General features: G+C 46.6%; 1 protein-coding gene across 2 annotated transcripts in view; it reads right to left on the bottom strand.

The window, feature by feature from the left end:
- LOC306771296 (wings apart-like protein homolog) overlaps positions 1-21,640 on the bottom strand; it is a 102,136-nt gene that overhangs the window by 42,656 nt on the left and 37,840 nt on the right. For both annotated transcript variants that reach the window (XM_079260443.1, XM_079260444.1), the window contains exons 14-18: positions 3,167-3,303; positions 2,967-3,082; positions 2,100-2,273; positions 1,801-2,014; positions 1,637-1,725 (exon numbers count right to left, since the gene is read on the bottom strand). In XM_079260443.1, coding sequence (XP_079116569.1) covers positions 1,637-1,725; positions 1,801-2,014; positions 2,100-2,273; positions 2,967-3,082; positions 3,167-3,303 — 730 coding nt within the window. The remainder of the gene's footprint in view (positions 1-1,636; positions 1,726-1,800; positions 2,015-2,099; positions 2,274-2,966; positions 3,083-3,166; positions 3,304-21,640) is intronic.

Below are 21,640 nucleotides of genomic sequence, written 5' to 3'. Positions count from 1 at the left end.
TCTTTGTGTCTCCTACTGTCTCTTGGAGTCTTTGTGTCTCCTACTGTCTCACGGAGTCTTTGTGTCTCCTACTGTCTCATGGAGTCTTTGTGTCTCCTACTGTCTCACGGAGTCTTTGTGTCTCCTACTGTCTCACGGAGTCTTTGTGTCTCCTACTGTCTCATGGAGTCTTTGTGTCTCCTACTGTCTCATGGAGTCTTTGTGTCTCCTACTGTCTCACCGAGTCTTTGTTTCTCCTACTGTCTCACGGAGTCTTTGTGTCTCCTACTGTCTCTTGGAGTCTTTGTGTCTCCTACTGTCTCACGGAGTCTTTGTGTCTCCTACTGTCTCATGGAGTCTTTGTGTCTCCTACTGTCTCACCGAGTCTTTGTGTCTCCTACTGTCTCATGGAGTCTTTGTGTCTCCTACTGTCTCACCGAGTCTTTGTTTCTCCTACTGTCTCACGGAGTCTTTGTGTCTCCTACTGTCTCTTGGAGTCTTTGTGTCTCCTACTGTCTCACGGAGTCTTTGTGTCTCCTACTGTCTCATGGAGTCTTTGTGTCTCCTACTGTCTCATGGAGTCTTTGTGTCTCCTACTGTCTCTTGGAGTCTTTGTGTCTCCTACTGTCTCACGGAGTCTTTGTGTCTCCTACTGTCTCATGGAGTCTTTGTGTCTCCTACTGTCTCACGGAGTCTTTGTGTCTCCTACTGTCTCACGGAGTCTTTGTGTCTCCTACTGTCTCTTGGAGTCTTTGTGTCTCCTACTGTCTCTTGGAGTCTTTGTGTGTCTCCTACTGTCTCATGGAGTCTTTGTGTCTCCTACTGTCTCACGGTGTCTTTGTGTCTCCTACTGTCTCTTGGAGTCTTTGTGTGTCTCCTACTGTCTCACGGTGTCTTTGTGTCTCCTACTGTCTCACGGTGTCTTTGTGTCTCCTACTGTCTCACGGTGTCTTTGTGTCTCCTACTGTCTCACGGAGTCTTTGTGTCTCCTACTGTCTCTTGGAGTCTTTGTGTGTCTCCTACTGTCTCATGGAGTCTTTGTGTCTCCTACTGTCTCACGGAGTCTTTGTGTCTCCTACTGTCTCTTGGAGTCTTTGTGTCTCCTACTGTCTCTTGGAGTCTTTGTGTGTCTCCTACTGTCTCATGGAGTCTTTGTGTCTCCTACTGTCTCACGGAGTCTTTGTGTCTCCTACTGTCTCTTGGAGTCTTTGTGTCTCCTACTGTCTCATGGAGTCTTTGTGTCTCCTACTGTCTCACGGAGTCTTTGTGTCTCCTACTGTCTCACGGAGTCTTTGTGTCTCCTACTGTCTCACGGAGTCTTTGTGTCTCCTACTGTCTCACGGAGTCTTTGTGTCTCCTACTGTCTCACGGAGTCTTTGTGTCTCCTACTGTCTCACGGAGTCTTTGTGTCTCCTACTGTCTCACGGAGTCTTTGTGTCTCCTACTGTCTCACGGAGTCTGTGTGTCTCCTACTGTCTCACGGAGTCTTTGTGTCTCATACTGTCTCACGGAGTCTTTGTGTCTCTTAAAGATGGCAGCTGGCCTCGACGTGGACCTTGGTGAGTAGACATAACCGCATGTAGATCAGCTGGTTAGTCGCAGAGGCACACTACCAGGGGATCTGGCAGAGGTTTGACCCCAACCAGACGAGACTCACCGGGCTTCCCTGACAGAGGCAGCCCAGCAGCAGAGCTGTGTAGGAGGCCACGATGCTGTCCTCCATGTGCTTCCCTGCATGCTGCAGAGCTGAAAACAGATTCGGGTTTTAGGTCCTAAACATCACAACCAGGATCCGGAACAGAAACCAGAACTAGCAGGTACCTTTGTTTAGGTCCAGCTCATCCTCCTCCTCGTCTTTCTCCTTCTTGCTGTCATCCTGTTTGCCGGCATCATTGTCATTGGCGACCCACTGGATCTCCCCACCCGTCTCCTGCCACTCCCCGCTTTGGTCCAGCGCGGCCTTCGGCGCCTCCTTGATGAGGTCGTCGGTCTGCGCTTCGGCCAGGACAGCAGCCCGCTCTCGCTGGAGAAATAGCTGAGGAAGAAGGCGGGGAGTTTTGGGTTGGGAAAAAAGAAGCGTTTGACTGACAGTCCTCACAATGCAATGGCAGAGGCTGCACCTGAACGAGGGCGGCGATGGCGCTCAGTGGGCCGGCGCTCGGTACATCCTGGTGCGCCGGGCCGAGCAGGACGGTGGAGTCGCAGGGACCCTGACCTCCCTCCATTTCCATCTCCATCAGGCAGAATCTGTTCCTGGCGCTGTACTCCACCAAGTTGATGAGCAGACCCAGACCCTGAGCGCAACACCAACACAGTTCGGTTACTGACACCTTGCAGCTCGTCTTCCAGCAGGAACGTTCCAAATGTTCCTGAAACACTCGTGCATTTACAGAAATTCAAACAGTCCATCTCATGGACACACTGACAAGAGTCTACACCCATCTCCATCAGCAGCGGGCGATCGACACGCTGAACTGGGTTTGTTGGGGTCAGCTGGTCACTGGAGATCCAAACCAATCTCCCATCCTGAGCAAGCACACTGGCGACAGTGGGAAGGAAAAAACTCCCTTTTAACAGGAAGGAAACCTCCGGCAGAACCCGGCTCAGGACAGGCAGCCATCTGCCTCTGCTGTGTGGGGGGAAGAGGACAGAAAGACAACAGACAACAGGAACTGCTACTCCCGGCCAGGGAGACCTGCTGAGACAGGAGCTTCTCCTGGAGTCCCACCAACGACCTGATCCCACAGTCCAAGGTAGGGAGCCGTCACCGGGACCAGCACAGGGACACGGCGGTGTGTGACGCGTAGGAGGAGTGTGTGACGCGTAGGAGGAGTGTGTGACGCGTAGGAGGAGTGTGTGACGCGTAGGAGGAGTGTGTGACGCGTAGGAAGAGTGTGTGACGCGTAGGAGGAGTGTGTGACGCGCAGGAGGAGTGTGTGACGCGTAGGAGGAGTGTGTGACGCGTAGGAGGAGTGTGTGACGCGTACCAGCACTCTGACGTCGAACCTCTGCTCCTGAGGAAGGAACTGAGGAACTTTGAGGACACAGTTGAGAGCCGTTCTGATCAGATCCTGCTGCTCTCCGGTCTTCGTGCTGCCCCACTCTGCACACATCATCATCATCATCATCATCATCATCAGCTGAATCTGGAACAATGAGCTGCAGAACCTGCTCCACGAGCGCTCACCGTTGTCGTGTGTGAGGTTGAGCAGAACTCCGATGATGGCCCTCATGCAGTCCTCCACTGCTTTCCCCAGCGCGGCGGCGTCCGAGTTCACCTCCCTGCTGTAGCGCTGGATCATCATCTCGCACCTCCCCAGAGCCCTGAAAGGAGACGAGTTTCACACTTTAAAGGTTCCAGCCTTAACGGGCGCTAACGGAGGAGGAAATCCCAACGTCTGAACCCTCACTTTGCACCCCATCACAGAACAGTTCAGCCGCCTGGAAATCAACACGTTACAACGTCACGACGTTACGACGTCACAGTGTTCCGCCGTTACGACGTCACAGCGTTCCGGCGTCACATCGTTCCGCCGTTACGACGTCACAGCGTTCCGGCGTCACAGCGTTCCGCCGTTACGGCGTCACAGCGTTACGGCGTCACATCGTTCCGCCGTTACGACGTCACAGCGTTCCGGCGTCACAGCGTTCCGCCGTTACGGCGTCACAGCGTTACGGCGTCACATCGTTCCGCCGTTACGACGTCACAGCGTTCCGGCGTCACAGCGTTCCGCCGTTACGGCGTCACAGCGTTACGGCGTCAAAGCGTTCCGGCGTCACAGTGTTACGACGTCACAGCGTTCCGGCGTCACAGCGTTCCGGCGTCACAGTGTTCCGCCGTTACGACGTCACAGCATTCCGGCGTCACAGCGTTCCGCCGTTACGACGTCACAGCGTTCCGCCGTTACGACGTCACAGCGTTACGGCGTCAAAGCGTTCCGGCGTCACAGTGTTCCGCCGTTACGACGTCACAGCGTTCCGCCGTTACGACGTCACAGCGTTACGGCGTCACAGCGTTCCGCCGTTACGACGTCACAGCGTTACGGCGTCAAAGCGTTCCGGCGTCACAGTGTTCCGCCGTTACGACGTCACAGCGTTCCGCCGTTACGACGTCACAGCGTTACGGCGTCACAGCGTTCCGCCGTTACGACGTCACAGCGTTACGGCGTGACGGCGTCACAGCGTTCCGGCGTCACAGCGTTCCGCCGTTACGACGTCACAGCGTTCCGGCGTCACAGCGTTCCGCCGTTACGGCGTCACAGCATTACGGCGTCAAAGCGTTCCGGCGTCACAGTGTTCCGCCGTTACGACGTCACAGCGTTCCGGCATCACAGTGTTACGCCGTTACGACGTCACAGCGTTACGGCGTCACAGCGTTACGCCGTTACGACGTCACAGCGTTCCGGCATCACAACATTACGTCATCACCACGTTACGACATCACCACGTTACGGCGTCACAGGGTTCCGACATCACAGACTTTACGACATCACGGCGTTACGACATCACCACGTTACGACGTCACCACGTTGCGACATCACGGCGTCATGTCTCCATGATGTCTCCATGATGTCTCCATGATGTTTCCATGATGTCTCCATGACGTTGCCATGATGTTGCCATGATGTCTCCATGATGTTGCCATGATGTCTCCATGACGTTGCCATGATGTTGCCATGATGTCTCCATGATGTTGCCATGATGTCTCCATGATGTCGCCATGATGTTGCCATGATGTCTCCATGACGTTGCCATGATGTTGCCATGATGTCTCCATGATGTTGCCATGATGTTGCCATGATGTCTCCATGATGTTGCCATGATGTCTCCATGATGTCTCCATGATGTTTCCATGATGTCTCCATGACGTTGCCATGATGTCGCCATGATGTCTCCATGATGTTGCCATGATGTCTCCATGATGTCGCCATGATGTTGCCATGATGTCTCCATGATGTCTCCATGATGTTTCCATGACGTTGCCATGATGTTGCCATGATGTCTCCATGATGTCTCCATGATGTTTCCATGATGTCTCCATGACGTTGCCATGATGTCGCCATGATGTCTCCATGATGTTGCCATGATGTCTCCATGACGTTGCCATGATGTCGCCATGATGTCGCCATGATGTCTCCATGATGTCTCCATGATGTCTCCATGACGTTGCCATGATGTCTCCATGATGTTTCCATGATGTCTCCATGATGTTTCCATGATGTTTCCATGATGTCTCCATGATGTCTCCATGACGTTGCCATGATGTTGCCATGATGTCGCCATGATGTCGCCATGATGTTTCCATGATGTCTCCATGATGTTTCCATGATGTCGCCATGATGTCTCCATGATGTCGCCATGATGTTGCCACGATGTCTCCATGATGTCTCCATGATGTTGCCATGATGTTTCCATGATGTCGCCATGATGTCTCCATGATGTTGCCATGATGTTTCCATGATGTCTCCATGATGTCTCCATGATGTCGCCATGATGTTGCCACGATGTCTCCATGATGTTTCCATGATGTCTCCATGATGTTTCCATGATGTCGCCATGATGTCTCCATGATGTCGCCATGATGTTGCCATGATGTCTCCATGATGTTGCCATGATGTTTCCATGATGTTGCCATGATGTCTCCATGTCGCCATGATGTCGCCATGATGTTTCCATGATGTCGCCATGATGTCTCCATGATGTTTCCGTGATGTCGCCATGATGTCTCCGTGATGTTTCCATGATGTTGCCATGATGTCTCCATGATGTCGCCATGATGTTGCCATGATGTCTCCATGACGTTGCCATGATGTTGCCATGATGTCTCCATGATGTTGCCATGATGTTGCCATGATGTCTCCATGATGTTGCCATGATGTCTCCATGATGTCTCCATGATGTTTCCATGATGTCTCCATGACGTTGCCATGATGTCGCCATGATGTCTCCATGATGTTGCCATGATGTCTCCATGATGTCGCCATGATGTTGCCATGATGTCTCCATGATGTCTCCATGATGTTTCCATGACGTTGCCATGATGTTGCCATGATGTCTCCATGATGTCTCCATGATGTTTCCATGATGTCTCCATGACGTTGCCATGATGTCGCCATGATGTCTCCATGATGTTGCCATGATGTCTCCATGACGTTGCCATGATGTCGCCATGATGTCGCCATGATGTCTCCATGATGTCTCCATGATGTCTCCATGACGTTGCCATGATGTCTCCATGATGTTTCCATGATGTCTCCATGATGTTTCCATGATGTTTCCATGATGTCTCCATGATGTCTCCATGACGTTGCCATGATGTTGCCATGATGTCGCCATGATGTCGCCATGATGTTTCCATGATGTCTCCATGATGTTTCCATGATGTCGCCATGATGTCTCCATGATGTCGCCATGATGTTGCCACGATGTCTCCATGATGTCTCCATGATGTTGCCATGATGTTTCCATGATGTCGCCATGATGTCTCCATGATGTTGCCATGATGTTTCCATGATGTCTCCATGATGTCTCCATGATGTCGCCATGATGTTGCCACGATGTCTCCATGATGTTTCCATGATGTCTCCATGATGTTTCCATGATGTCGCCATGATGTCTCCATGATGTCGCCATGATGTTGCCACGATGTCTCCATGATGTTGCCATGATGTCTCCATGATGTTGCCATGATGTTTCCATGATGTTGCCATGATGTCTCCATGTCGCCATGATGTCGCCATGATGTTTCCATGATGTCGCCATGATGTCTCCATGATGTTTCCGTGATGTCGCCATGATGTCTCCGTGATGTTTCCATGATGTTGCCATGATGTCTCCATGATGTCTCCATGATGTCGCCGTGATGTCGCCGTGATGTCTCCATGATGTTTCCATGATGTTGCCATGATGTCTCCATGATGTCGCCATGATGTTGCCATGATGTCTCCATGATGTTGCCATGATGTCTCCATGATGTTTCCATGATGTTGCCATGATGTCTCCATGATGTCTCCATGATGTCGCCGTGATGTCGCCGTGATGTCTCCATGATGTCTCCATGATGTTTCCATGATGTTGCCATGATGTCGCCATGATGTCGCCATGATATCTCCGTGATGTTGCCGTGATGTCTCCGTGATGTCTCCGTGATGTCGCCGTGATGTCGCCGTGATGTCTCCGTGATGTTTCCGTGATGTTGCCGTGATGTTGCCGTGATGTCTCCATGATGTCGCCATGATGTCGCCATGATGTCTCCATGATGTTTCCATGATGTTGCCATGATGTCTCCATGATGTCTCCATGATGTTTCCATGATGTCTCCATGATGTCGCCATGATGTTTCCATGATGTTGCCATGATGTCGCCATGATGTTTCCATGATGTTTCCATGATGTCTCCATGATGTCTCCATGATGTCTCCATGATGTTGCCATGATGTCTCCATGATGTTTCCATGATGTTGCCATGATGTCTCCATGATGTCTCCATGATATTGCCATGATGTCTCCATGATGTTTCCATGATGTTGCCATGATGTCTCCATGATGTCTCCATGATGCCGCCATGATGTCTCCATGATGTCTCCATGACGTTTCCATGATGTTTCCATGATGTCTCCATGATGTTTCCATGATGTCGCCATGATGTCTCCATGATGTTTCCATGATGTCTCCATGATGTCGCCATGATGTCTCCATGATGTCTCCATGATGTCTCCATGATGTCTCCATGATGTCTCCATGATGTTGCCATGATGTCTCCATGATGTTTCCATGATGTTGCCATGATGTCTCCATGATGTCTCCATGATGTTTCCATGATGTCGCCATGATGTCTCCATGATGTCGCCATGTTTCCATGATGTCTCCATGATGTCTCCATGATGTTTCCATGATGTCGCCATGATGTTGCCATGATGTTGCCATGATGTTTCCATGATGTTTCCATGATGTCTCTATGATGTCTCTATGATGTTGCCATGATGTCTTCATGATGTTTCCATGATGTCGCCATGTTTCCATGATGTCTCCATGATGTTTCCATGATGTTTCCATGATGTCGCCATGTTTCCATGATGTTTCCATGATGTCTCCATGATGTCGCCATGATGTTGCCATGATGTTGCCATGATGTCTTCATGATGTTTCCATGATGTCGCCATGTTTCCATGATGTCTCCATGATGTTTCCATGATGTTTCCATGATGTCGCCATGTTTCCATGATGTTTCCATGATGTCTCCATGATGTCGCCATGATGTTGCCATGATGTTGCCATGATGTCTCTATGATGTCTCCATGATGTTGCCATGATGTCGCTATGATGTCTCCATGATGTCGCCATGATGTCTCCATGATGTTTCCATGATGTTTCCATGATGTCTCCATGATGTTGCCATGATGTTGCCATGATGTTGCCATGATGTTTCCATGATGTTTCCATGATGTCTCTATGATGTCTCCATGATGTTGCCATGATGTCGCTATGATGTCTCCATGATGTCGCCATGATGTCTCCATGATGTTTCCATGATGTTTCCATGATGTCTCCATGATGTCGCCATGATGTTGCCATGATGTTGCCATGATGTTGCCATGATGTTTCCATGATGTTTCCATGATGTCTCTATGATGTCTCCATGATGTTGCCATGATGTCGCCATGATGTCTCCATGATGTCGCCATGATGTCTCCATGATGTTTCCATGATGTTTCCATGATGTCTCCATGAGGTTGCCATGATGTCTCCATGATGTTTCCATGATGTCTCCATGATGTTTCCATGATGTTGCCATGATGTTGCCATGATGTCTCCATGATGTTGCCATGATGTTGCCATGATGGTTCCATGATGTCTCCATGATGTTGCCATGATGTCTCCATGATGTCGCCATGATGTTGCCATGATGTTGCCATGATGTCTCCATGATGTTGCCATGATGTTGCCATGTTTCCAAATAGTTATGGCAGCATAAAGACTCATTTCTTCCTGCTACTATCTACCTGCTCTCCTCACTGCAGCACCTCCACCTCAGCTGCATCCCAAACGTCTTCTTGGCTTTATTCCAGCCATAGAGGATCATTATTTTCCTGCTTTTCTCTTCACTTGTTGATCTTTGGCTGCTCCTGATTGGACGTTACCATCAGTTTAAGCTCTCTGATTGGTGGAAAGTCTGACAGGAAGTGGAATATAAAACATCCATCAGTTTCCCACAGAGCAACAGACTCATGGTGAAGGAAGAAGAACCAGTGGCACTGAATCGAGACGAGTATGACTCCATTCTTCTGCATCTTTTCACATTTCAGGTCAAACTTTGCCCTGCGTGTCGTCTTGCAGCCAAGTCGGCGATGTGGTCGTCCAGACGCAGAGGAAGGTCACCGAGCAGCCGGCCGAGGTTTATTAGATTAGAGCTGCAGGCAGCTGAAACAGTCGGAGGAAACGAGGCCGAACAACAGAAAAGCACTCAAGAGGAAAAGGAGGAAATGAAGAACAAGTAGTGACACAACAGTGACAATACTACAGAGTTAATGTTGAGTGTGTGTGTGTGTGTGTGTGTGTGTGTGTGTGTGAAGCCGAGCCCGGTCACTCTCCGGCGTAGCCGGAGTTTTGGGGGTTAATCGAGTTAACCGAGCAGACAGCTGAAGGTTCAGACTGAAGCCTGGTAAATACTGAAACAGCAGCTCTTTGTGGACACATCCAGCACCCCCCCCCCCCCCCCCCCCCCCCTCCCCATTGTTTTTATTCATCTTCAGTATCATTTCCATTTTATCCCTTCAACCAGAAGGACTTCAACTAAAGTCCAGTAAACAAAAAGTGCCTGAAAGACCTACCTTGGAATTCACAGAGTCCTTCTCTTTCTCCATCGCATCTATAACAGTGCTAACTCCTTTATTCCTCCATTTTGAAAAGATAATTGGCTTCTTCTCAATTATCAGAGAGGAATTACAAAATATAACGGGAATGGTAAAAAAAAATACTTTGAAATTCGGCAACTTGCTGGACTTTATGCTGTACACTGAAAAGATATGAAATAATTACGAGTTGATATTCTATGGGGTATGTTTGAGTATATCAGATGCAAAAAGGCTGTGTGGATACACTAATGTGTCCTCCACAGGACGCCATTCCGGGTTTCTTTTTGTTCCATAGGTAAGTGCCAACAGCAGCATGCAACTTCTTCGAGTTGCCCCCTGGTGGCGCTTGAGGAAACATGGAGCTAACATAGTTAATTTCTTGACTGAAATGAAGTGGGAAGACTACTCCATCTTTCTAGATCACCATCAATATCATTAAAAATGTAACTGTAATGGGTCATTAAGTTAATGGAAGGATGGATAAACAACCCCAAACATATAAATTTACAAGCCGTTGTTGAAAAGCACCATGTCGTGGTCTGATCCACCCTGTGGCATTCGAGCTGATTTGGATCAGTTTATCTTACAAGCTGAGATTCTACTGAAGCTTTCTAAAAGATGTGGAAGGAGACTTCCGGTGACGTCATGGTGGAAACAACAGGTTAGATACAAACCTCCGTCAGAAAATAAATTAAAAAAGGTGACAACTGCAAATATTTAAGCCCTCCGTATCAGAAAACAATTAAAACAAGATGACCTCATCCTCGAGAAACAAAGGATCCGGAAAACATGGACATTTGAAAGCTAAGCGACAAAATATCGAAGTTGGATTGTGCTAGCTTGAATGCTAGTAGCCACGAGAGCCAAGCAGCGTGTGAGGCAGAAACGACTATGATTGAGGAAATGAGTTAACTTCGCAAAGAAAATATTCAGGGACATAAACAAACAACGCAGACTCTTGAACGTTTGGAAAAAGTTGTGACCAACATTAAAGGGCAGCTTGGTGAACATCAGCAGAGGATTGGTGGGCTGGAAGGAAGAGTAAGCGGGGTGGAAGAAGGGGAGGCACGGCAGCGTTGGGTGCTGCGCTACCTGCTCCAACGTGATAAACAACTCACTGCGGTGTGTGACGACCTGCAGAATAGACTGAGACAAAACAATCTTTGTATATTCCAAATACCAGAGGGGAGTGAAAAGGGAAATATGGACGCATTCATGAAAGGTCTGTTGCCCAAAGTGCTTAGACTGCCGCCCAACCTAGATATTAAAATCGAACGAGCACACCGCTCGCTCCAATCCAGGCCGGCGAACCCAGCTGCTCCCCCCAGATCTATCATTATGAGGTTTCTTGATGCAGCTGTGAAAGACGTCGTATTGCAGCAAGCTTGGATACAAGGACAGGTGATGTTTCAGGACAAGAGGATTTTTTTCGACCAAGATTATTCTCCTGAGATACAAAAAAAGCGAGCTAAGGTTCACTCAGTCATCAAACAGTTAAAACAAAACGGCATACAGGCAAAATTCCTATATCCAGCACGGCTGAAGCTCAAGATGGACTCGGGAGAAAAAACTTTCCCCACACTGACGAGCGCCGCTGTCACCCTGAGAGGGCTGGGAGTCCAGGTAGAGTGCGGGGAGGAGGAGCACATCGAGGAAAGGCTGGCTGAAGGATGGAACATCAGCTCAAAGAAGAAGAGAAATGGTATGCTGGCAACATCCCATTTGAAGGCTTTGATGGAGGAGGAAGAGGAGGGCGAGTAACTTAGACAAATGACATTTGAACTACACCAAGGTACTTAACTCAGGACTGCTCAAATCAAAATCATATACTGTAACTTGAGTCAAGTACATGTAGACAATACATAGACTGAATGCTATTATACCTTGATTTCAACCCATAGGTTGTCACAAAATGTAACAATAATAACACGTTCTGACGGGATTCGTTATGTTCACATGAGTGACTTACACTCATTAAGACCTTTTTTACATGTTATTGTAGCACTGGTCATTGTTGCACATTGTGTGCTATTTACTACAGAGAGGCCAGGTCACCACTCTCTGTCCCATTATCATCAGACATAGTTACAGTCGATGTCCTATGTCTGACTAGAAATGTGGAAGTTCTGTTTATTGTTTTTGTTCTGTTCTATCAGAGACAAGTGGCAAATTCTGATTTGTTAAATGTTACATGTTTGAAGTTATTTATGTTTTGTTTGGTTGACATGTATTAGGGAATGGACAGGGCTTTGTAACATGAAACAATATACATACAGTGATTACTTAATTTAAATACCTACAATATTAAGGGAATCAATAACCCAATCAAAAGGAAAAAGATACTGGGACAGTTAAAGAAAATGTGTTGCTCCGTAGCCTTACTTCAAGAAACACACCTTACAGAAATTGAGCACCAAAAACTAAAACGAGAATGGGTGGATCAGGTTTATTGTAGCTCTTATGGGAAACATAAAAAAAGAGGAGTAGCTATATTATTTAGTAAATCTTCATATTTTAACTGTGAAAAGGTGTTTCAGGATTCAGAGGGTCGATATGTTATGGTTGTAGGGATGATTGCTGGACTTAAAATGACTATTTTGAATGCTTACACACATAACGAAGACTGTCCACATTTCTTTAAAAAGCTAGCATACCTAGTAGCGGACAACAGGGAAGGTGTTCTTACCGGCGGGGACTTCAATTGTGTGCTGAATAATTGATTAGATAAATTACCATCATCCTCAAAACCTCAAACCAGAATGTCCATAAGTTTATCAAGCATAATGACAGAATTACGGGTAATAGATGTGTGGCGTCACATTCATCCAAATGAGAGAGACTTCACCTTTATGTCACAAGTGCACGGCAGTTACTCACGGCTGGATCACTTCTTAATTCTTAAAAAAGATACATACCGGGTTAAAAACTGTGTGATTGAACCAATGACCATTTCAGACCATAACCCGGTTACAATGTCATTAGACTTGGGACTGGAGCCATGTATGAAGTATTGGAGACTTAATGTCTCATTACTAACAGATGTTAATACAAGAGAAGAAATAAGGAAAGCTATACTAGAATATTTTGCTCTGAATGATAATGGAATGGTCTCACCCTCAGTTTTATGGGACGCAGGTAAAGCCGCAATAAGGGGAAAAATAATCTCTATAGGATCACGGTTAAAAAAGGACGGACTTAAAAAACAATTGGAATTAGAAACACAAACATGGAAAACAAGAAGTACTGGATAGACTTAAAGAGCACAGAAACAAACTAGATGAGTTACTGACATACAAAGCAGAGGGCGCCCTTAGGTTCATTGATAGGAAATATTATGAATATGGAAATAAGGCCAGCAGATTATTGTCTTTTCAGTTTCAGAAAGCGCAGGCCAGTCGTACAATTCCCAAAATTAAACAACTTCATTCAAATGAGGTAGAAACTGGCCCCAAAACAATAGCAGACACCTTTGCTAAATATTTTGAACAACTGTATAAAAGTCAATCCCAAAACTCAAAAACAGACAGAATACGGGAATTTTTTGAAAATATTAAATTGGATAAATTGACAGCTGACGAGGCCTCTTTCCTAGTAGAACCAATTACAGAAAAAGAGATTAAAGATACCATTGTGAAATTGAAGAACAATAAATCACCAGGGATTGATGGGTTTGCTGGAGAATATTACAAAGTGTTTGTTAACGACCTTACTCCTGTATTATGCAAGATTTATAATTATGTGTTAAATTCAGGGAATCCCCCTGGATCATGGTCAGAGGCTATCATCACTGTAAAGATGGAAAAGATCCACTACTGTGCTCTAGTTATCGTCCTATAAGTCTGTTGTGCGTGGACTATATAATATTAACATCTATTTTAGCAGCCAGAGTACAGAAATATATTAAGAAATTAATAAAACCAGATCAGACAGGGTTCATTTCTGGCCGCCATGGGATGAATAATATAAGGAGAGTATTAAATTTGAAGTCATTAATGGCAAAAGATACACATACATCAATGCTTCTCAGCCTGGATGCTGAGAAAGCATTTGATAGGGTAAATTGGGAATTTTTAGAACAAACACTATTCAAGATGGGCTTTGGTGAGAAATTTATTAGCTGGTTTCGCTTGTTATACAAAAATCCTAAATCCAAAACTAGAGTTAACTAGAGTTAGCATTGCTCTGACTTTTTTGACATCGAGAGAGGTGTGAGACAAGGCGACTCTCTTTCCCCAATCCTCTTTGCTCTTAGTATCAAACCTCTGGCAGAGGCCATAAGGCAGGACACCCAGATTGAAGGGATTGGGGATGGCGGGGCCAGAGTTCATAAAATCTCTCTCTTCGCGGATGATATCCTGCTCTTTATAAAACATCGCCTTACCTCCATACCTCGTCTGATGCAATGTCTGAAAGATTATGGAGACATCTCTTGATATAAAATAAATCAAAATAAATCAGAGACAATGATGATATCGGGAAAGTGGCCTGGCCAACTTGATGACAGTGTCATTTCACTGGTCAAAACAAGGATTCAAATATTTGGGAATTACTATAACATCTAATAACACTAAACTCTATGATTTAAATGACAATAAGTTAATTAAACAAATAACAAGTGATCTAGTACGACGGGACGTTTTACCCGTATCTCTTTTTGGCAGAGTTGAGACTGTGAGGATGAATTTGCTTCCTCGTCTCCTGTTTTCATTCCAATCGCTGCCTGTTAAAGTCCCCATTTCTACTTTTAATATGTTAAACAAATCGATTTCTCAATTTATCTGGCAACACAAGAGACCCAGAATTAAACTGAAGACTCTTTATTTACCTAAAAATAAAGGAGGTCTGACTTTGCCAAATTTAAAACATTATTACTGGGCAGCTCAACTATCAGCTATCGTGACATGGATCAGTGGAGACAATGATGCAAAATGGACCCAAATTGAACAGGGTGAAGTTAAAGATGTACCTGTCCTTCCCTTTGTGGACTTAAAACAGGTTAAGATGAAAACTAGAAACGAATGGATAAAACATACTATAAAAATATGGGCGGATGTTAAAAAATGGATCAAAGACACAGGGTCCATCTCTTGAGCTATGCCAATAGTGGGTCATTTAGATTTTTTGCCTTCTATATGGGATCATGGCTTCAAGAGCTGGGCCTCTAAAGGCTTCACTATTTTGAATCAGTTGTTTGAAGGAACACATTTAAAATCCTTCTCACAAATTCAAGAATGATTTAATCTTCCGCCAGGTGACTTTTATAGATACCTTCAAATTAGGAGTTACATTACAAATCATACGGAAAAAGAGCGACTTCTCAAAATCCCAAATAACATAGAGCAATATTTTATTACAATTATAGAAAAACATTCTCCGAGGTCCAAATATGTCTCGTTTTTATATAAAAAACTTTCATCAGATGTTTTTATGAATACCTACAGCATAAAGGAAAAATGGGAATGAAAATCTATTAGTATAATAGAGGACAAACTGTGGGATAAAATATGTAATGAGAGTCATAAAGGTATCACTGGTCAGCAGTGGAAAGAATTTGATTGGAAACTAAAAATCAGATACTTTCATACTCCAATGGTCATTTCTAATGTTGTTAAATACCCCTCAGCCTCCTTGTGTTGGAGACAATGCAGCAAAATAGGGGATCATACACATATATTTTGGGACTGCCCAATGATAATTGAGTATTGGAAAAAAATCAAAGAAGAAATTGAAAACATTTTGAAAAGAGAAATCCCTTCAAATACTCTGTTTTACCTTCTTGGTGTAATGCCCGTCGACCTTTTCAATGCTGACCAAAGATATATACTACATATATTATTACTGGTTGCAAAGAAGATTATAACTTTGAATTGGAAGAATGTTAAAACACCAACTGTAATTGAATGGAAACAAAAGTTGAAACAGGTGTGTATAATGGAATGAATGACGGCATCACTGCAAATGAAAATGGACATTTATAACCGGAGATGGCATATGGTTATTGAATACTTGGTGATGTAAACTATACAGGTTGTTAATATCACTTCGCAATGTGGAAAATGAGCCCTGACAAGAGGTGAATCCCTTTGTGGTTTTTTTTCCTCTATCTTCTCTTATACATAAAGATGTGTGTACAAGTACACATACTGCGCATCTGTATGCGTTGTGAGAATGTATGTTATGTATATTATATTTTATTATGTGCAGGTATATATATGTCGGTATGTATATGTGTGTGTGTGTGTGTGTGTCTGAGTGTATATATATATGTGTATATATATATATATATATATATATATATATATATATATATATATATATATATATATATATATACACACACACATATATATATGTATATATATATGTATGTATATATTTTTTAATTTAAATATCTATTTGTTTGTTTGTTTCTCTCCCTTTTTGGTCCCTTGTCTCTGGTAACACGTTCTGTTAGTTATGTGTTTAAAAATGCAAATTTAAGTTTAAAAAAAAAAAAAAGAAAAAGAAAAAAAGATGTGGAAGGGTTTTCAAGGGACTTTTTGTAAAAATCATCTGCATACAAAGAGAAATAATGCGGTGTGAAAATAAAAGTGGCAGCGCTGACGGGAGGATCTGAAGACTGGGAATCTGGGTGGCCACGTGTTGCCCGTTGGGACGGCTGCTGAGGCATACAATAACTTAATCACAGACATAAAGGTTTCACTGAAGCCTCAAGTGCCAACCAAAGACCATTCCAATCCATCAAAAGCCTTCTGAAACGAAAGGAAGGTGCTTTGTTCAAAACCAGAGACTGAGGCAAGAATATGAAGTAGGTGACGGGCATTATCAGGAGCAAGTCTGGATTTTATAAACCAGTTTGGCTGAGATGGAGTTGATGAGACATGTAGCGCTCTAAATGCGAAGCTAAAACCTTTACGTAGAGTTTAACTTCACAATTCCACCAACTCAAAGGCCTGTAGGAGGAACAGTCTTCAGATGGTTTGTCCTTTTGTATCAGAAGAGAAATGATTGCAGCGTTGGAACTAACTGTGAAGGAACCTCTTTTACGAGAAGAGTTCAACATGATCAGCATTAAAGGACCGAGCTAAAGTCTGAGGACCAGAACTGAGAAGCACTGCTCAAGTCACTGATTTCAAAAGACTTCCTTACTTCCAAGGAGATCGGTGCCTCTACGTGGCAAACAGCCTCTTGAGGCAGTTTAGGCAGGTGCAACGGCTTCAGATAAATCAGTACAACTAATATTATGATGAATAACCTCCGACTTGTATAAAATCTGGACAAACAGTTGAAACGAGCTTTTACTCTTTATAAGGTCAGATGTTATGTCCCCCTCCTTTGTCCAAATTGCTCCTATATTTGCTAAATGATCATTCTAACCTAATTTATAGGCCATCAGGCGGCTTGGTCGTGCACTTATTGTAATAATTTTGCTTTGTACGATGTGTAATACATTCTGCTTCTTTTCTTAAGTTATTTATCATAAATAACTGTGGCACGTCCTCGTGGACAGCCAGGACGACTCTGCAGAAGCAACGACACTTCTCGATAGCGAGATATCAGGTACCTGTCAATCATAAGGACACGCCCCTAATTATACCAGATTTTTGAGGCAAGGCAACCTTTCATGTACACGACAATTCCAAGTGCTTTACATGAAACACTAAAAGCATTACAGATGGTGAAAAAACAAACAAACAAAAGCAAAAAGAAAAAATAAATAGCAAAATCACAAAAATAATTCACAGCAGAATTAATTAAAAGTTGCTGTGCAGATGTCATGAGCATGAGAAAAGAAACGTTAACCTGGATTTAGAAGTTTCTACATATGGTGAGTTTCTGGTCTGGTCTCTAGTCTGGACTCTGGTCTGGACTCTGGTCTGGACCCTGGTCTGGTCTCTGGTCTGGTCTCTGGTCTGGACTCTGGTCTGGACTCTGGTCTGGACTCTGGTCTGGTCTCTGGTCTGGTCTCTAGTCTGGTCTCTGGTCTGGACCCTGGTCTGGTCTCTGGTCTGGTCTCTGGTCTGGACCCTGGTCTGGTCTCTGGTCTGGTCTCTGGTCTGGTCTCTGGTCTGGACCCTGGTCTGGACCCTGGTCTGGACTCTGGTCTGGACTCTGGTCTGGACTCTGGTCTGGTCTCTGGTCTGGACCCTGGTCTGGACCCTGGTCTGGTCTCTGGTCTGGTCTCTGGTCTGGACTCTGGTCTGGACTCTGGTCTGGACCCTGGTCTGGACCCTGGTCTGGTCTCTGGTCTGGTCTCTGGTCTGGACCCTGGTCTGGACCCTGGTCTGGACCCTGGTCTGGTCTCTGGTCTGGTCTCTGGTCTGGACTCTGGTCTGGACCCTGGTCTGGTCTCTGGTCTGGTCTCTGGACTGGTCTCTGGACTGGACTCTGGACTGGTCTCTGGACTGGACTCTGGACTGGTCTCTGGACTGGACTCTGGACTGGACCCTGGACTGGACTCTGGTCTGGTCTCTGGTCTGGTCTCTGGTCTGGTCTCTGGTCTGGACCCTGGTCTGGACCCTGGTCTGGACCCTGGTCTGGTCTCTGGTCTGGACCCTGGACTGGTCTCTGGACTGGTCTCTGGTCTGGTCTCTGGTCTGGTCTCTGGTCTGGACCCTGGTCTGGACCCTGGTCTGGTCTCTGGTCTGGACCCTGGACTGGTCTCTGGTCTGGTCTCTGGTCTGGTCTCTGGTCTGGACCCTGGTCTGGTCCCTGGACTGGTCCCTGGACTGGACTCTGGACTGGACTCTGGACTGGACTCTGGACTGGACCCTGGTCTGGACCCTGGTCTGGACCCTGGTCTGGTCTCTGGTCTGGACTCTGGTCTGGACTCTGGTCTGGACTCTGGTCTGGACTCTGGTCTGGACTCTGGTCTGGACTCTGGTCTGGACCCTGGTCTGGTCTCTGGACTGGACTCTGGACTGGTCTCTGGACTGGTCTCTGGACTGGACTCTGGTCTGGACTCTGGTCTGGACTCTGGTCTGGACTGGTCTCTGGACTGGACCCTGGTCTGGTCTCTGGTCTGGTCTCTGGACTGGTCTCTGGACTGGTCTCTGGTCTGGACCCTGGACTGGACCCTGGACTGGACTCTGGACTGGACTCTGTACTGGACTCTGTACTGGACTCTGGTCTGGACTCTGGTCTGGACCCTGGTCTGGTCTCTGGTCTGGTCTCTGGTCTGGTCTCTGGTCTGGACTCTGGTCTGGACTCTGGTCTGGACCCTGGTCTGGTCTCTGGTCTGGTCTCTGGTCTGGTCTCTGGTCTGGACCCTGGTCTGGACCCTGGTCTGGTCTCTGGTCTGGTCTCTGGTCTGGACCCTGGTCTGGACCCTGGACTGGTCTCTGGTCTGGTCTCTGGTCTGGTCTCTGGTCTGGACCCTGGTCTGGACCCTGGTCTGGTCTCTGGTCTGGACCCTGGTCTGGACCCTGGTCTGGACCCTGGTCTGGACCCTGGTCTGGTCTCTGGTCTGGTCTCTGGTCTGGTCTCTGGTCTGGACCCTGGACTGGACCCTGGACTGGTCTCTGGTCTGGTCTCTGGTCTGGTCTCTGGTCTGGTCTCTGGTCTGGTCTCTGGTCTGGACCCTGGACTGGTCCCTGGACTGGACTCTGGACTGGACCCTGGTCTGGACTCTGGTCTGGACTCTGGACTGGTCTCTGGACTGGTCTCTGGTCTGGACTCTGGTCTGGACTCTGGTCTGGACTCTGGACTGGTCTCTGGACTGGTCTCTGGACTGGACTCTGGACTGGTCTCTGGACTGGACTCTGGACTGGTCTCTGGACTGGACTCTGGACTGGTCTCTGGACTGGACTCTGGACTGGACTCTGGACTGGACTCTGGTCTGGTCTCTGGTCTGGTCTCTGGACTGGTCTCTGGACTGGTCTCTGGTCTGGACCCTGGACTGGACTCTGGACTGGACTCTGGACTGGACCCTGGACTGGTCTCTGGACTGGTCTCTGGTCTGGTCTCTGGTCTGGACCCTGGTCTGGACCCTGGTCTGGACTCTGGACTGGACTCTGTACTGGACTCTGGACTGGACTCTGGACTGGACTCTGGACTGGACTCTGGTCTGGTCTCTGGACTGGACCCTGGTATGGACTAGTTGACCTGAGTCTGCTTGGTTTATATCACAGATGGATTCTGGTCCTGAACCGTTCTGGGATTTCTAAACCATCAGCAGGTTTTTAAATTTATCCTGTGACTGAATGGAAACCAGTAAGATTTTAAAACTAGTGTGCTGCATTCAGATCTCTTAGTTCCAGTTAAAGCTCCAGCAGAATCTGGATGAGCTGCAGATGTTTCATGTTATTTTAAGTAAGACAATTCCAGTAATCCAGTCTACTGGTTTTACTGGGAAGTCCTGTTAAAAGACCGTTCCAGTAATCCAGTCTACTGGTTTTACTGGGAAGTCCTGTTAAAAGACCGTTCCAGTAATCCAGTCTACTGGTTTTACTGGGAAGTCCTGTTAAAAGACCGTTCCAGTAATCCAGTCTACTGGTTTTACTGGGAAGTCCTGTTAAAAGACCGTTCCAGTAATCCAGTCTACTGGTTTTACTGGGAAGTCCTGTTAAAAGACCGTTCCAGTAATCCAGTCTACTGGTTTTACTGGGAAGTCCTGTTAAAAGACCGTTACAGTAGTCCAGTCTACTGGTTTTACTGGGAAGTCCTGTTAAAAGACCGTTACAGTAGTCCAGTCTACTGGTTTTACTGGGAAGTCCTGTTAAAAGACCGTTACAGTAGTCCAGTCTACTGGTTTTACTGGGAAGTCCTGTTAAAAGACCGTTACAGTAGTCCAGTCTACTGGTTTTACTGGGAAGTCCTGTTAAAAGACCGTTACAGTAGTCCAGTCTACTGGTTTTACTGGGAAGTCCTGTTAAAAGACCGTTACAGTAGTCCAGTCTACTGGTTTTACTGGGAAGTCCTGTTAAAAGACCGTTACAGTAGTCCAGTCTACTGGAGATGAATGGTGGAGTTTTTCCTGGTCTTATTTCTGTTTTCTGCTGTAAACATGTTTATTCCTGCTCTGAAGTTGGTCTTTTTAACATGGGAGTCTATGGGGATTTTCTGTTTTGTAGCCCCTAGTGGATGAAGGGGGAACTGCAGTTTTATGCACTTCCACATAGACTTAACCGCCCGAGGTTGCCGCTTGAAAATTACACGAAAAATAAATCAAACAACTTTAAGACAATAAAATAAAAAAAAAGGTAAGTATAAAAAGGTAAATATAAAAACTCCCGTGGGCTCACCATCTGCGGGAGGAGCCGTAGGGGTCGGGTGCAATGTGAGCTGGGGGGCAGCAAGGGGCGGGGACCCTGGCGGTCCGAACCCGGCTGCAGAAGCTGGCTCTAGGGACGTGGAACGTCACCTCTCTGGTGGGGAAGGAGCCTGAGCTTGTGCGCGAGGTTGAGCGGTTCCGACTAGATATAGTTGGACTCACCTCGACGCATGGCTTGGGCTCTGGAACCAGTACCCTCGAGAGGGGCTGGACCTTCTTCCACTCTGGAGTTGCTCATGGTGAGAGGCACCGAGCAGGTGTGGGCATTCTCATCAGCCCCCAGCTTGGTGCCTGCACGTTGGGGTTTACCCCGGTGGATGAAAGGGTAGTTTCCCTCCGCCTCCGGGTGGGGGGACGGGTCCTGACTGTTGTCTGTGCTTATGCACCGAACAGCAGTTCAGAGTACCCACCCTTTCTGGAGTCCTTGGAGGGAGTGCTGAAGGGTGCTCCTTCTGGGGACTCCATTGTTCTGATGGGGGACTTCAATGCTCACGTGGGCAATGACAGTGAGACCTGGAGGGGAGTGATTGGGAGGC

The sequence above is a fragment of the Telmatherina bonti genome (assembly GCF_933228915.1).
Source record: "Telmatherina bonti genome assembly, chromosome: 21".
Lineage (NCBI taxonomy): Eukaryota > Metazoa > Chordata > Actinopteri > Atheriniformes > Telmatherinidae > Telmatherina > Telmatherina bonti.
Note: the sequence above shows the minus strand (reverse complement) of the source record. Positions and strands in the feature narration are given on the sequence as shown.